Consider the following 15,445-nt stretch of genomic DNA (forward strand, 5'->3'; position numbering starts at 1 on the left):
ACATTCTGCTTGGCCAACAATCAAAGAAACTCACCGAACAATTCCTTGAACTGTTTGGGCGGACTTTGAACTAATTTGCGCCTTAAAGATATGATAATTTCATTTTATCGTATTGTTTCGATCGTACGCGGTTGTTTTGACCGAACGCACAATGTCACTTGCAGGGTCTGAATAAATCATTTTTGCAATTGATGCACGCGCTTCTCTTCTGCATAATTATGCACTCGAAATCATGTGATTACCTATACAAATTGCATTCCACTCAGTTCAATTACTATTATTATTATACATTGTAGTCACCATCTGTCATCTCATTGGCTAAACGCCCACAGTTAATTCTGGGAAACAGCGCAACCTACAGAGTTATTCACTAATCTGTACCTCCAGATTAGTGAATAATTTGTAGGTTGCGCGCGCAATGCATGATTTCCGGTGGAGCAATGTCAAGTTTACGGACAGCGAAGTAAGAATGGCTTCTCGATTCGCTTCATCGACTCAGTGAGAAATTGAGAAATTACTTGAAGGTAAAGATTCGGAAAATACAAAAAGATCGACAGTTTTCTTCGATGACACTTTCTTTGGAAATGAATTTTACTTTTCTGCACTTGATTGTTTTATAAAAACGGTGAAAATTTGTTTACCACACAGTTGTACATTTTTAAGTGTTCGAAAATAAACTGTGTTCGCTGCGATAATGCGTTTGGCGTTATTTTCTTTAAAACAAAGTATAATAAAACAATTATTGAATTCCGTTTTTGTGATATCCGGAGGGATCATGATCAAGGTCTCGGTTAGTGTTATCATCCTCGTTTTTTTCCTCGTTCGATTTCACGCTAAGGCAATAGATCGAAGCGACAACAACAAAAAAAAACTCAGTTTGTAACTTATGAGCCAACGAGAATTTTGTTCAAAGATTAATCTTTGGAGAGCCAGCGACGGAGTTGATACTTCAAGATATACTTGGTGTCATGAACGAAAAAAAACCAATGCGGTCATATGGTCTCTGAACTCTTGTTCTCTTGACGGTCAGTATGATTTCTACGAATCTTCTAGCCATTCTCACACGAGCCTGGTGATTCCGATGTTTTCCTTCCGACCCAGACCCCTCGATCTACTGCGCTGTCTCTTGCTTGTATCGTGTCCTCTATATCAACAAATCGTATCTTGGTCTAATGAACTTTCAGTTAATTGCAAAGTTAAAGGCCAGAACGTTATTAAAATTGATAAAAAAAAAATTCTTAGAATTTTTTTAAGCTTTTCGAAAAATATTTTTGACGACCTGTTGAAGTTGCTTCACGGCCTGATTAAGTAAAAAGGAAAAATGATAAAAAGTTATGAAAACGATAGAGAGAACATTTTCTTCAGTTATTTCACCCTTGAACTTTGCAAGAGATATATAGATATTTAGTCGAGCGACCGACTATAGGTTTACCCTCGGGTTTCTCCACAAAGCTCAGTCACGTGCAATGGGGAATACCGCAGACACGTAATAAGGGCGCAATCTTCTTTCCACGATTTCAAAGATAGCGGATATGGGCAGAGCTGAATAATGAAATGCTACGTCAATGGGTTGCGGTCAACAACGCGGGCTCAAGTGTCCGTGGTCTAAAATTTAGCGAAATTAGCAGAAAATAAGCCATAGGGCTGACTTTTAAAACCGAGGAACTCTGTTTTCGTCGAAGGCATTTTCCTATTTCCAGAGGTTTTAAGGAGAAAATCAATTTTTCAAAATTTTTAGGTGTACCAAGTTTTTGGAGGTTGTTCTGTAAAAGAAAAGCGGCAAGGAAAACGACGCCTCGAAGCAACAGAATAGAAAATCGTTCATGCGAACGACTCAAAATCCGTTTCCGCGGCAATCTAGCGCATGCGTGTACGTTATTCAGCTCTGTCGCAGACATGTCGAATATGTTAACAAATAGTGTCATCTTTTTTATGCTCAAGCATACAGACCCACACACCGTTCGCAGTAGACCCACACTAAAAGGTGGCGTGTGCAATGAGCGTATATTTCGAAACAGGTCGTTCTGCGAACTTAAAATAGCAAAAGAATCAAATGATCTAGCGAAGGTCTCACTAGAATCAAACCAGAAATAAAATGAGTTATCAGTGAACAAAAAATGTGGACAGAGTGACAGAAGAACATTTGCTGATAAAGACAAGGTGCCTCGTGATCAAACTCTACGAAACGACAACAAAGATGCTATGTTGGGCTTTCATCAGAGTGAAGATAAACGTAACCGTTACATTTATGTGCCTTCTATCGTGATTATTAAGCTTACATTTGTTATGTTTTTGCTCAAACAATGTACATTACCAGCTGTTATTTTTCTGTTTGTTCCATTAGTCTTGTCGCTTTTGTGCGTGTTAGATATGGGTTATTAACCAATCGTGAGGTCAAGATGGCTGCATATTGGCCGAGTCCTATTTTTGGATTTTTATGTAAAAATGAAAAAATAACGAGCCTAATGTCCAGCAATCTTGACCGAACAAGCTTGGTTAGTAAAGAATTTATCATATCACAAAAAGATTTTGCTTTAATAAGAACTAGGAATGACTTATTTACTTCGAGAGCCTGAAAGAAAGCAAACTGTGTTTGTAGCACAACAAAGTCATGAAAGTCATTCTGTTTTCTTCGTTTTGATTATCTTCTGCCACTTTTCGTGTTTCCATCGCCGAAATTTTCCAAGAATTATGAAAGTAGTTCTAATTCTATTTTTTTTTTTTTTCATGTGCAGGATCAATGCGGGCAATCCCGAGTGGGCAGAGTGGGCCCATCTTGTCCACTTGGGTAGCCAATCAGAACACGGAATTCGCTTCATCTTGCCCATGGACACTGCAAGTGATGTAATAAATTCACATATTGTTGTGCAGGAATGTTTGTTTGGTATCAAATAATGTGGTGTCAAATGATGCGTTGGACAAAGTAGCGCCATGTATACAACAAAAGCGTGACGCATCTGCATTGTTTGTACAACAAAACGATGTTGCAAAAGAAATGAAATGCGCCAAAGAATTCAGGTCTCGTTATGTGATGTTTGTTAATCGTTGTAATATTAACGATGGAGAGTATCATCTATGAAGACAATTCGATCGTGAGCCCAGCAGAATACCTGTTAAAAAAAAAACTAGAAAAGCTCTCACTTAAAAACAAAAAAATAAAAAATTGGTGTGCATTCGAATTATTTAAACATTCCCGTCTAGTCAAAAATGCAATGCTACATCAAATGTAGACTTAGAACAAGGAGCAATGATGATAGTATCAAGTTTGTACAAAAGATGAGAAAGAAATGGTATTCTACATGGTCAACACTGAATCGAAAATCTTTGAGTTGTAGAGAGTCTTTGGGCAAATATCCATCTCTGTATAGATTCACCCAATGAGAGTGTTTACAGAGGATAAAATAATTGATCATTCGACTCGTGTTTCACAACAGATCGTAAACGATCGAAGATGTCACATTGCACAAAAATTAAGCTTATTCTTTCCCAAACCTCAATTTTCGAATAAGTATAATGGAATAATCGATAATCGAATAAATCAAATAAATGGAATAAATATAATCGAATAAATATCACTCATTCCAAAAATGGATTTTTAACTATTAATTTGTGGAAAAGGCGCTAATGTAAGGTTCAGTCTGCCGTCATATGCACCAGTATTCTTCTCTCTCCCGTGAAGGCCATTCGTCCATGCTGAACAGTCAGATTATCAAGCGCTATTAAATCACCCTTCTTCCACCGAAATCCAACTGCGCATGACCATGAAACTGCTCTGATGTGTTGCAACACTTCCGGTTCGATGTCACTTTCGTCTCCATAATAGGTGTGACAGGGATATTTATAATCCGGGAGATCAGAACCTTTGTACTGTGGCAGTGCTTTCGTGTAAGTACAATGGTGAGCTCCTGCTTGGTTGAACCAGATTTTTTCTCCTGTCACTGGGTGAGAAAGGAAGGCCGGCGCGCTGTAAGTCAGGTACATATCACCGCTATCGTCCCATCTTACAGCGTAGCCTCGCTGCTGTGCTCTTATTTCTGCTTCCTAAAAGATTAAATGAGAGTAACCTTGCTTCTGTGCTCTATTTCTGCTTCCTAAAAGATTAAATGAGGTCAATAATGTAAATTCAATTCAAGAGTTTGAGATTAAAAATTACCATTTTAGTTTTAAATCTTTACATTTTTTTTTCTGTCTTCAAACGACAATCAAAACTCCAACATGGGATACCTGATGTGAACCAAGTTGTATTACCTTTCTGTCGTCAGTGTAGAACTGATGCTGCCACGGTATGTATTCTGATCGTGATTTGTCCGGCAGATGTCGTGCATACATGACCCCTTTTTCTTCGAACTTTTTCACAACTTCGGGATCAAGTTTGGATACAATGTCGCTACATTTTGCCAGCGGTGTCTCGCCACCACAACCCTCGCCAGGCTCTTTTAGGCAGAAAAAGAATACCTATGCATGGAAAAACATAGATTAAAGAATAAAAGAATGGGAGAATCAACAAATGAACGGAAAAATCCACGCATAAAAACCACTAAACCATGAGCAACGAATGAACGAATGAACGAATAGTTTGGTGGTTTTGGAGCGCCCAGATAATACCATGGCACCTCAGCATTATTTGTCGTGTTTTAGTCTCAAAATACCTTCCTGGGGAAATTCTTTAGATATGACATTTCATTGTGTAACTCGATTGTGTACGGTCCAGGTTCAGCACTGGCAAAGTAGATGTCAGAATTTTCTATTTCCTTGGGTCTCGGCGAAGTACCACCCTCATAGTTCAGAGGCTTGCCTTGCATTCCCTGTGTTAAAGCCAAGAAGTCTTCCGCTGTTTCAACTGGAAGTCCACGGAACAGTATCGCCTGGCTATCAGTAAGGTTCTTCTTTATGTATTCCATGCAATTTGCACCCAGTTCTGAGAGAGACCACTGGTCTCCAGTATTGACTCGCACTCCGTGCGGGAAAGAGTCACTTGGCTCTGCCAAGAACTCCGGGAATCCTCCACCCGTTGAGCCTGGGAGAAACTCCCTGCCTTGTAGCCTTGGTTTGGATTTCGGTGCCAGCTCCTCTTTAGAAATTCGCTCAAAAATGCTGCCTGTCTCTGGACTTGTTTTTGTAGACAGGAAATAAGTAGCGGCCAGTTTGGTTGGACTGAGATGGCACAGACGAGATGACTGCCTCCAGGCCGACGTAAAGACAAACGTCGACATGGTCTGTGTGATGAAAATGATATTCAATGGTTGAAAAATTCCAGTTGGACTTCAAAATGCATCGTTGTTTTTTCCAAGTCGTTTGTTCCTAGATTTATTCCTTAATCAATCGATGACATCACTGAGACACTACGAGTTCCCTGATTGGTCAAAAACCCATAATTTATTAAATCAGTAAAGCACACTTTCTTTTAACACTTTCACTCCCAACTGATCTATTCAAAATTCTCCCTACTGTCTGCCATACAATTCTTGTGATGTTAGTTTAGAGAAAATCAACCAACCTCCCGGTTAGCTCAATTGGTTAGAGCGCCGGGTTGTGTTGTGCGGGAGGTCGAGGGTTCGAGCCCCGGCCGGACCAATACTCATGGTCTTAAATTAACTGAGGAGAATTTGCTACCTTTCTATAATATCAAGAAATGGATAGATATTCTAGTCTTCTCGGATAAGGACGAATAAACCGTAGGCCCCGTCTCCTACAGGGTTAGGGGTAGGAGACGTTAATTTCCTACGGAAGAGATTACTGTGTGGTGGATGTCCTCCCCTGGGGTGGGATGGGCGGGAAGGTGAGATCGTTACATGGACTGAAGCGGCTGCCAGAGGCGCCTGATAATGCTGACGTCCGATCTCAACCTTATTATTGTAACTGAACACGTCTGTTGTTTAGAGTGCTTAAAACTTTCTCGATTTTCTCTAATCTCCCAACTGATATATTTTATTCTCGTCACCTGTATGCTTGATATTGTATTGATGCAGCTAGTTAGCTGTGAATATTATAAATTGACAGAAAGAGCTTGGAAAATATTTTTGGTCACGTTCGAAAAGGTGTTACCGCCAACACCTAAATGGTACAAATCTTGCGAAATACGTTACTTGTAAGCCATGGGTAGATTCAATTTAATTTGCATATTCATAGTGAGTACAAGTTCGCATTGATCTCCACGTGGTCAAACTCAAAGAGGGCCCTAATGGCCTTTAAAATCCCTCTTATTCAGCCTAAATCGCTTTAGAAAGGTTACTTCGAGGGCCTGCCCAGTTTTGAGTTGAGTGACGTAAAAGATAAGGACGAGATTTGCACCATTTAGGTGTTGGCGGTAACACCTTTTCTAACGTGTCCAAAAATATTTTCCAAGCGCTTTCTGTCAATTTATAATATTCACGGCTAACTAGCTAAAGAAAACAACATCAGAACGAGGTTGATATTTTGCTTGCAGACAATAACAGTGCTACCCAAGTAAGACAATTTTTATACATGTATCTATTTTTATGTCTTTTTATTTCATATATATTCTACACTCCGCATTTTTCACACTCGAAAAACGTGAAAAAATGCTATGCTTAAACTACAACATACTGAGAGTAATGCTTCACTCGTTTGATTCTTTTGTTTACCTTTTACCTTTTATTACTAAATAAACCATTGTCATATGTAGTTCTATCAAGGATTACGATACCGTTCCCTTTGTCGGGTTTGTTTTTAACGTTAAAACCGTGAAGCCCCAAAAGCACATTCTAGCACAGGATTTTAATCATATCCTGTGGTTATTCTTGTGGGTGTTTTGTTGTTCACAACCAAACTAGGAACGTGACATGTTCTGACAAGGTCTAATATAAAATAAGTTCTATGATGATTAATAAACTCAATACTACAAGACACTCCGCATTTTCCACACTCCGCATTTTCCACACTCCTCATTTTCCACACTCCTCATTTTCCACACTCTGCATTTTCCACACTCTGCATTTTCCACACTCCGCACTCCGCATTTTCCACACTCCACGTTTCCCACACTCCACATTTTCCACACTCTACATTTTCCACACTCCTCATTTTCCACACTCCTCATTTTCCACACTCCGCACTCCACACTTTCTACACTCCTAATTTTCCACCTAACCGTAAATTAGCCTGTTTCGCAAGAAAATCAAGACAATCCACTACCGAAGAATACTCGCAAATTGTATAACTGATGATAATTGTGTTTGCTGTGCTTATTCGATCTGAAATCAAAATATACAGTACAATCTACTTAACTAAATCAATTGATAAGAATAAAGATCGAAACAATTCAACCAAGCGAAGCGGAAAAACTGATATAAGGTTGTAACAGTTATCGTGCCATGTGATCGATTCCTCAGTGTCCTCATTGTTCAAAAGCTTATAGGTTCTGGATAATGTGACCAAACGGACGTAAAGACAAATGAATAAAGGCTAATAGTTTCGAAAGAAACTGTTTGGGGCTGCGTCGGTGGGAGTAACGAAATAATTTGGATATATCAACAAAGTTGAAGTGGTAAATTGGCCACCGTAACGATTACAAAAGCTGACGTTTCGAGCGTTCGCCCTTCGTCGGACGTAAAGGCAGCAGAGTGACAATAACTCTCAATATAGAAACATACTAACTATGATAGAAACGACAACTTTAAATTTACAAGACATGTTTCGACATTCTCGTGTCATCTTCAGTTGCATATGAGCTTTTAACGGTTGTACATTTGAATTTATATTAAGGTACGTTAAGCCCTTACACGTAATTTATAAATGTACAACCGTTAAAAGCTCTTATTACACGACTCGGGCAGTCAGAGGGCCAATAACTAAAATCAGCCAATCAAAATGCTCTATTGCCGGTCAATATTCTCTCAGTATTGGACCGGGCACAGTCCCGAATGGTCCCGAATGATACCGCACTTATGTCCCTTTGAACTTCAGTCGTATAATAAATCTCTTATGTATGATGCACGATCCTTCGCAGTAGATAGCGCTATTTATGCAATAGCGAAAATCAGACCTGAAAAAAATCAGGCCTGTACGGGATTCGAACCACTGACCTCTGCGATACTAGTGCAGCGCTCTACCAATTGAGCTAACAAGCCAATTGGTAGAGCGCTGCATAAATAGCGCTATCTACTGCGAAGGATCGTGCATCATACGTATTTAATACCGCAATTCAAAATATATGAACTTCATATATTCATTGTCTCTGATTTATCATCACGGGTTTATTAAGAATCAACTTAACGGCCTGCTCCCAGTCGGCTTGTTAGCTCAATTGGTAGAGCGCTGCACTAGTATCGCAGAGGTCAGTGGTTCGAATCCCGTACAGGCCTGATTTTTTTTTTTTTTTTCAGGTCTGATTTTCGCTATTGCATAAATAGCGCTATCTACTGCGAAGGATCGTGCATCATACGTATTTAATACCGCAGTTGAAAATATATGAACTTCATATGTTCATTGTATCTAATAAATCTCTTGTTAACCAAGCTTGCTCGGGACCGTACTGGAAGAAAATCGGCCCTGGGTCTTTTTTGTATGGACCTCGCTGCACTCAGTCCGTACTGTCAAGACCTCGGGCCGATATTCTCCCAGTGCGGCCCTCGCGCTTGGTTAATAAGATGTTTATATGCAACTGAAGATGACACGAGAATGTCGAAATATGTCTTGTAAATTTAAATTTAAAGTCGTCGTTTCTATATTGTGACTTATAAGTTCTATACTAACAAACTGAAATCATTGACAACACAAGTAAGAACAACGTTCACAAACTTACTTCTATGGCGAGCTTTCTTGACCTTCCTTGATCGAGCTAATCATAAAACTGAGTTGCAGGTAAGCAGTCAAATTATTACAGTGAACGTGTCCAATACAGATCTCGGGTTAAAACTAAACTACTGAATCTAGGCTAAACATAATAGTTTACGCTTCCTGTTTGGGCGTGTAAGAAACTACCGCAAGTTTCGTAAACAAAAATTCTTATCATAGTTCACTGACCACGTTAACATCGTCAAAGCTGACGTTACGAGTGTTAGTCCTCCGTCAGAGCGAATGGAGGAATTGTGGGTAGTGTGTGTGTTGGTGACGAGAAAAACTGGAATAAAAGCCGCCGTCCATACCATGGAGATTATGAGTACCGATTTGAAAGATAAATTTTTGTTCTAGAGTTTGCAGCTTTCCGAACTGCCTAGATGTAAGGAAAATCCACAGAACGGCCATGGCGACACTTCCTGGTTCCATTTAGATTGGTTCCAAGAACAACTAAAGGTCATTTAGATATTGACGGTTTGTAGCTCAAGTGAAGAACATTATTATGCATTATTATCCAACTACACCTAGACGAGTACAAATAACGCCTTAGACGATTACAAATATCACGCGGTAAACAGGTTTTCTCGCATCGCGCAAGCGAAGAATTTGATTGTAGTTACGAAAAAGAAAAAAGTGGCGGACAATTTGAATCATATTTCCGACGACGAAGAGTCAGAGTGGCAGGCAAATATAGCTCCAAGTTCATTAGATGAATCGATCGAAGAAAAACAGCTTGACGACCAGAAAATTGATTCATTTAATGAAGAAAATAGAAACAGCGACACAACAACGCGCCAATTCCGTTCCGCTTCACATACTTCTGTCACGCACTCCCCGTAAGTAAATATCCGCGAAATTCGCCCGCACTGAAATAACAGTTTGGCGTGTTCGATAATAAATAAATTATTAGACGTTTTGTTGTGTAGTATCGCTGAGTATTTTTACTCGTTATTTGTATTTTAACTCGCCCTACGGGCTCGTCAAAATACGGCACAACTCGTAAAAATACTCAGCGATACTACACAACAAAACGTCTAATAAGATATATTAATTATATTCGGACCCCTAAGCAACGGAAAGTTTATTCCTCACGCTACAATCGGTGACTATTGTGTCCTTACGCTGTAGCTGTTGACTGAATTCGTTTCCTGCGCAAGCTGGGAGTCGTTTCTCGAAGTTTCTGATAACTTAACGAGCCCAGAGCAATGTTTTAAGATTAAAATTTTAAGACAAAAGAAATAGGCTCTGGCGCTCTAACAAATCCATTTTGTTTCTTTAACTGATAATTTCTATTGCAGAATATTCAAACCTTCGATACTCCCATTCTGAGGGAAAACAGAACAGCTTTACGGGTCCGTTAAGTAACCGGGGCTTTCTGGAAACAAGCGCCTCCAGGACCAACTACGACCGAGTTCGCCAAGAATCTTAATGAGAACTGTTGTATGCCCCCGATTTAGCTTCAAAAGAACTATTGTATCACCTCGATTAAGCGTTTGAGCATAATCGCCCTTGCGATTCGGGTTAAGTTGGGTCCCGGCCACAAGGTTTCACACCATGGAAGAAGCCTAAGTTTCATGTAAATGTTCAAAAACATTTGACCTTTTGCAGATAAATATTCTGGTGAAAAGGACACCTGCGGTAGTATAGGGCCACTAAAGTCGTTCTCAAAAAAGGGACATAATTTGGATATATCAACAAAGTTGAAATGGTAAATTGGCCACCGTAACGATTACAAAAGCTGACGTTTCGAGCGTTAGCCCTTCATCGCCCTTCGCTCCGACGAAGGGCTAACGCTCGAAACGTCAGCTTTTGTAATCGTTACGGTGGCCAATTTACCATTTCAACTTTGTTGATATATCCAAATTATTTCGTTACCCCCACCGACGCAGCCCCAAACAGTTTCTTTAGAAACTATCAGCCTTCATTCAGAAAAGGGACAGTTCTGTTAATAATTCATGGTCATTATGTTCATTCTGAAATTTGTTACTATTGTGTGACCAAGAAGAGCGCTCTCCACTCCACTTGTGATTTTATTTGCTTTCGTTAAGAATCCACCAACGAACTTTTAAGACTTTTCTTTTGAAATCAAACGGCGTTTAAGAATACACGGAGCGCGACTTTATTGCGCGAAAAGATCCTGCCCGTGGATATCAGTGCAGCTTCGCTAAAATAACAATGTATAGTTATTTTCAATCAGGATTAAGTTCGACGATTGTGAAACTACTGCTTGCTCGCTTTGAGGCTACTTAAACTGCCTTTTAAATCCACATTCGCGTTTGATAGCCAAACTGGGTACTGGTAATTTGACGGTTACAGTATTAGAAGCTAAGGAAGGAGCCAAATCGTGTGAAAGGGCTTTTGATGCAAAGCTACATCTCTCGATCTGCAAGGAAATTATTCACTCACACCGCGTCCGCCCTTCCACAAGATTACAATATTTCCTTGAGTTCATATTCAATGTATTACAAGGTACTAAGGTAAATAAAAAAAGGTCCTCAACCAACCTGCTCAATAACAGCCCTCCTTTCCTCTCCACCTGCCGCAAGCCTCAAGTCTAATGTTTTCCCCTCCAACTTTGATTAAAAAATAGAGAGAATTACTGTAGACATCACGTGACAGTGAGACTGATTCACACGTACTGGTGCGACACAAATGCAAATACCACTCAAGTGCACTCGCTGTTCACAAGTCGTGGAAAGTAAGATACGCAGACAGTGGAAGTATTTTGCATGACAGCGGGTAAGACTGGTCGCAAGGTTGCGTTGCGAGAATAAATGTATTAAAAGACAGGCCAGTAAGGACTCCTGACGTGGCTTTTGTGGTCGCGTCGCATTATCGTTAGTTTGTGGGGGAGTTTTCGCTTGCGTGACGACGCCGGAAAGGGCTTCAAGGGAGACTACATTATCGTCTTCAAATTATATTTCTGCTCTCACAAGCGTCAACATCAACCTACGGTAGGTCACGGGCGTTGGTGTTGCGTCACGGAAACTTTGGAACTTACCGGCCGGCCTGGAGTTGACATCAGATGTTGACTTGGGCTTTACTACATCGCGTGCGTGGGAAGAAAAGTGGTCTGAGATATGACTTGTCAATGGTGAATTATCTTCAATCTGTCATGCAGAGGCAAATCATTTGTAGCTGAGGCAAATAATATCGTCATAAAGCCCGAGATTTTGCCAATATACCTCGCTTAATAAAAAGTTAAGCAATTCTCCAAAAGTTTTCACCGCACAATATTGTTTTACAGCTGTAATAAACAACGGATGCAGCAGGGAAGGCATTAGGAAGAATGATGAATTTAGGTTTTGTGACTTGCTGCGTGGCGAAAAAAATATTTTAGGCTTCCCATAAGGGAGGAGATCACGACGCAAACAAAGTCCTTCAAATCCTCTTCCCCCTCCTCCCCCCCCCCCCTCTCCCCCGCTTAGGCGATAAGTCATGACCGGTCTTTTAGAGCAGTTCACACGTGCATTTCATTGCGTTTGTTTTTGCGTTTCTGTTTGCATTTGCGTCGTACGTGTGAACCAGGCACATTAAGCTTGATTCACTCGTGCGACACAAATGTAAACGCAAGTACAAGTGAAAATGCCAACAACGTTCACTCGCCAAACGCAAACGCAAGGAAAGTAAAATATGCAGGCCGTGATGACTTGAAATGTGTTTTTTTTTTTCTTTTTCACCTCGCGTTTGCATTTGCGTTTGTGTTGTTCCAGTTCACATGAGTGGAAAGCGAACGCACTTACGAACGCGACCGCAAATGGAAGTGCTAGAAAATAAACATTAATTCATTTCTTGCGTAGCGCCGTTTGTGATTGCATTTATGATAGAGTAGTTCACAAGTCTAATTCCTTGTGTTACATTTACCTTTTTACATTTGCATCGCACTAGAAAACTTGGGTCAGATAAATTTTGCTCGAAAATTTGATTATGCTTTTGAGCTTCACCCTTGATATTATGGCATCTGACGGAAGATATGTATGCTCAAAAATTTTCACTATGCTCAATTTAATAATGCAAAATAATAGGCTTTAAGAGTCCCTCAACTACCCCCTCCACAACCCCCTCCCCCCCCCTCCAGGTGAAGAGGTTAGTTTATTTTTAGGGGTGGCCAGGTTTTAGCACCAAATCGAAGCCGAGGGGAATACGGGTCGGATTGGCTTGGGTGTGATAGATGTGGCCAGTTTTTCCACGCAAGTTGTCTGGATGATGTGCCTTTCTCAAGAACACTTACACAACATTTGATTTGCCGTTAAGGCGGCTTCTTTTCAGGTCAAGTGAGTAGTCCAGTGGTCAGTGCGCTGGAGTCTGGGTCGGTTGGCCCGGGTTCAAGTCCTGGCTGGGGCATGACGATGTGTCCTTAAGCAAGACGCTTCACTCACATTGCTTCGTCTTCTCGGATAAGACGTAAAGCCGGAGGTCCCGTCTTCTGCAGGGTTAGGGGTAGGAGACGTAAAATTTCCCATGCACGAGATTACTGTGTAGTGGATGTCCTCCCCGGGCGGGATGGGTGGGAAGGTGAGATCGCTACATGGACTGAAGCGGCTGCCAGAGGCGCCTAATAAAAATGCTGACGTCCGATCTCAACCTTACGATACTGTTAAGCGCGTCTGAATATATCCACATAAAAGTCTGCGTTATATAAATGTACCTTAATCTACCAGGATGATGAATACAGCTCTTGGTAATCAATCAAAATATATATTCGGGAGCGTAACTGAACCAAAATCGTAACGTGATAAAGCCAACAGTGGAATGACATCCCAGAACTCAAAATTTTGAATCCTGGGATGTTCTTCATCACGTTACGAGTTTTCATCCTTACATATTTTCACGTGAAATGGCTGCAATTGTTTTCATAACATGAAGTAAGAGAATTATTGTCGGAAAAGGGTGGAATTTTTTCGGAAAATTTTTAATCTTAAGCTGTGCGAAAAGCATGCTAACTGTGATTAACGCCTTGGACAACTGGAAGGAAGTCACAATACTTTCATTTCGTCGCGTAGCAAGATACCAAACAAAAATATCATTTTTTGATACCTTTCCCGATGCCTTCGTTAATTATTGGGGCAGTAAAAAATATTTGTATAATCGACGCTTATGAACAAAATTGCTTAAGTTGTTCTTTAGCAAAGTTAATTGTTAACATTTCGGGATCGATAACACGATTAGTTTTTGTAACTACAAATGATTTGTCTCTACATATGAGTTATTAAGGCTTTTACACCGCTGACCACTCATATTTCGGACTATTTTTCTTGCCTGGCTCGTCGCCCGTGATGTAGGTGATGTAGTAACTCCCCATCCCGATCTCTCCTCAGCCTCGACTTGGTGCTCATAATTAGTTACCAGACTTTCTCGCACAAACAATTCGAAACTACGGTAACATCAAAAAGTTGATTTTAATATCGCGTCAAGCAAAAGCTTAGCAATTCAACCTTGCTTTATCACCTTTCGCCTTGTCGCTGCGCGACATCCTTTTGGTGCTCACCTTTTCTTGTTATGAATTTTTTTCTGTTTCGCCGAGGTAACTCTTGCTGCAATCAGCGCAAGAAATGTCGTAAACGGGGTTACGGGTTTCTTCTTTGTCTATTTGGTCTTTCGGTTTTGGAAACATCTGGCTTATTGTCTGATAGGCTTTAAATGTCACTTTAATGCCGTAGTTTTTTCAGAACTCTCTTTATTGGCTCAGAGGTCCCCCATATGTATGGAATTGTACTGTGCCCCCGTGCAGATTCTGCAACTGTGGTTATGTCTTTCAACGATGGTTTAGGCTTGCTGGCACCCAAGATGAAATGCTTGGGGTATCCATTGGACTGCAATGTCAATATTACTCGTTGTTTTTCCTTCATTTGGTCGGATTTTGTTGTAGGCATTTTTTCGGCCCGATCCATCAATGACTTAACCACAGCTCGATTATGTATACTGGGGATGGTGCGATGAAAAAGACAGATAGCGATCAGTGTGGGTAGGTTTCCGGTAGACGGTGGTGGTTAATCTTCCGTCTTCCTGGTGGTGAACCATGGAGTCAATGAAGGCAATTTTCCCCTCGCCTTCGCGTTCAATCGTGAACTTAATGTAGGGTTTAATTGAGTTCAAATGTTCGAGAAAAGTCTGAGTACTATCAGGTTTCGTAGTTGTATTCACGTCGGCCACAAATAGTTTCCAAAACAGAGGTTGATTGATAAGAGTAGTTAATGCTCTTTCTTCAAGGTCTTCCATGACCATATTTGCCAGTTTAAAGGATGTTTTTTGCAACAACTGGCGACAATAAAGACTGTGCAAGCCAAGCCAGTTTATACAAACCCTGCGGATGTGAATAACCTAAAATTTTCCAACATAGTTGTTTTTGTTTGAGAGGAACTCAGTCTCTTAAAACTTCTCTTAGATTGGCTATCCTCCTTAACAAGAGTTCCTTTCTGGATTTGGGTGTTGATCCATCCATCTTTCTGGGCTCTTTCCATTAGCACTGGCATTGTGGCAACAGTCACAGACTAATAGCATAAAGATACGATCTAATGGCATGCACATATGATCCAATGACATGGAAGTACAATCTAATGGTAAACAGTTTCAGTAGAATGACATGGAGATACGATTTAATAGCATGCAAATATGATCCAATGGCATGGAGATACGATCTGATAGC

At 40.5% G+C, this 15,445-nt stretch overlaps 1 protein-coding gene across 1 annotated transcript; it reads right to left on the reverse strand.

Moving 5' to 3' along the window:
• Positions 1–2,129: 2,129 nt before the first annotated feature.
• On the reverse strand, positions 2,130–11,475 carry LOC148724007 (uncharacterized). The gene is made up of 4 exons (XM_088733482.1): positions 11,304–11,475; positions 4,650–5,216; positions 4,249–4,455; positions 2,130–4,041 (listed from the first exon to the last, which is right to left on the reverse strand). The coding sequence occupies exons 2-4, from the start codon at positions 5,211–5,213 to the stop codon at positions 3,634–3,636; spliced, it is 1,179 nt and encodes a 392-aa protein (XP_088589608.1). The 5' UTR covers positions 5,214–5,216; positions 11,304–11,475; the 3' UTR covers positions 2,130–3,633.
• Positions 11,476–15,445: the final 3,970 nt, after the last annotated feature.

The sequence above is a fragment of the Stylophora pistillata genome, chromosome 9 (assembly GCF_964205215.1).
Source record: "Stylophora pistillata chromosome 9, jaStyPist1.2, whole genome shotgun sequence".
NCBI lineage: Eukaryota > Metazoa > Cnidaria > Anthozoa > Scleractinia > Pocilloporidae > Stylophora > Stylophora pistillata.

Excerpts from the sequence above, each read along its gene's own strand:
- LOC148724007 (XM_088733482.1), bottom strand. The coding sequence starts at position 5,213 with ATGTCGACGTTTGTCTTTACGTCGGCCTGGAGGCAGTCATCTCGTCTG. Across the intron at positions 4,456-4,649 it reads TAAAGAATTTCCCCAGGAAG|GTATTCTTTTTCTGCCTAAA; the intron begins GTATTTTGAGAC and ends TTCCATGCATAG. Across the intron at positions 4,042-4,248 it reads TCTACACTGACGACAGAAAG|GAAGCAGAAATAAGAGCACA; the intron begins GTAATACAACTT and ends TTAATCTTTTAG.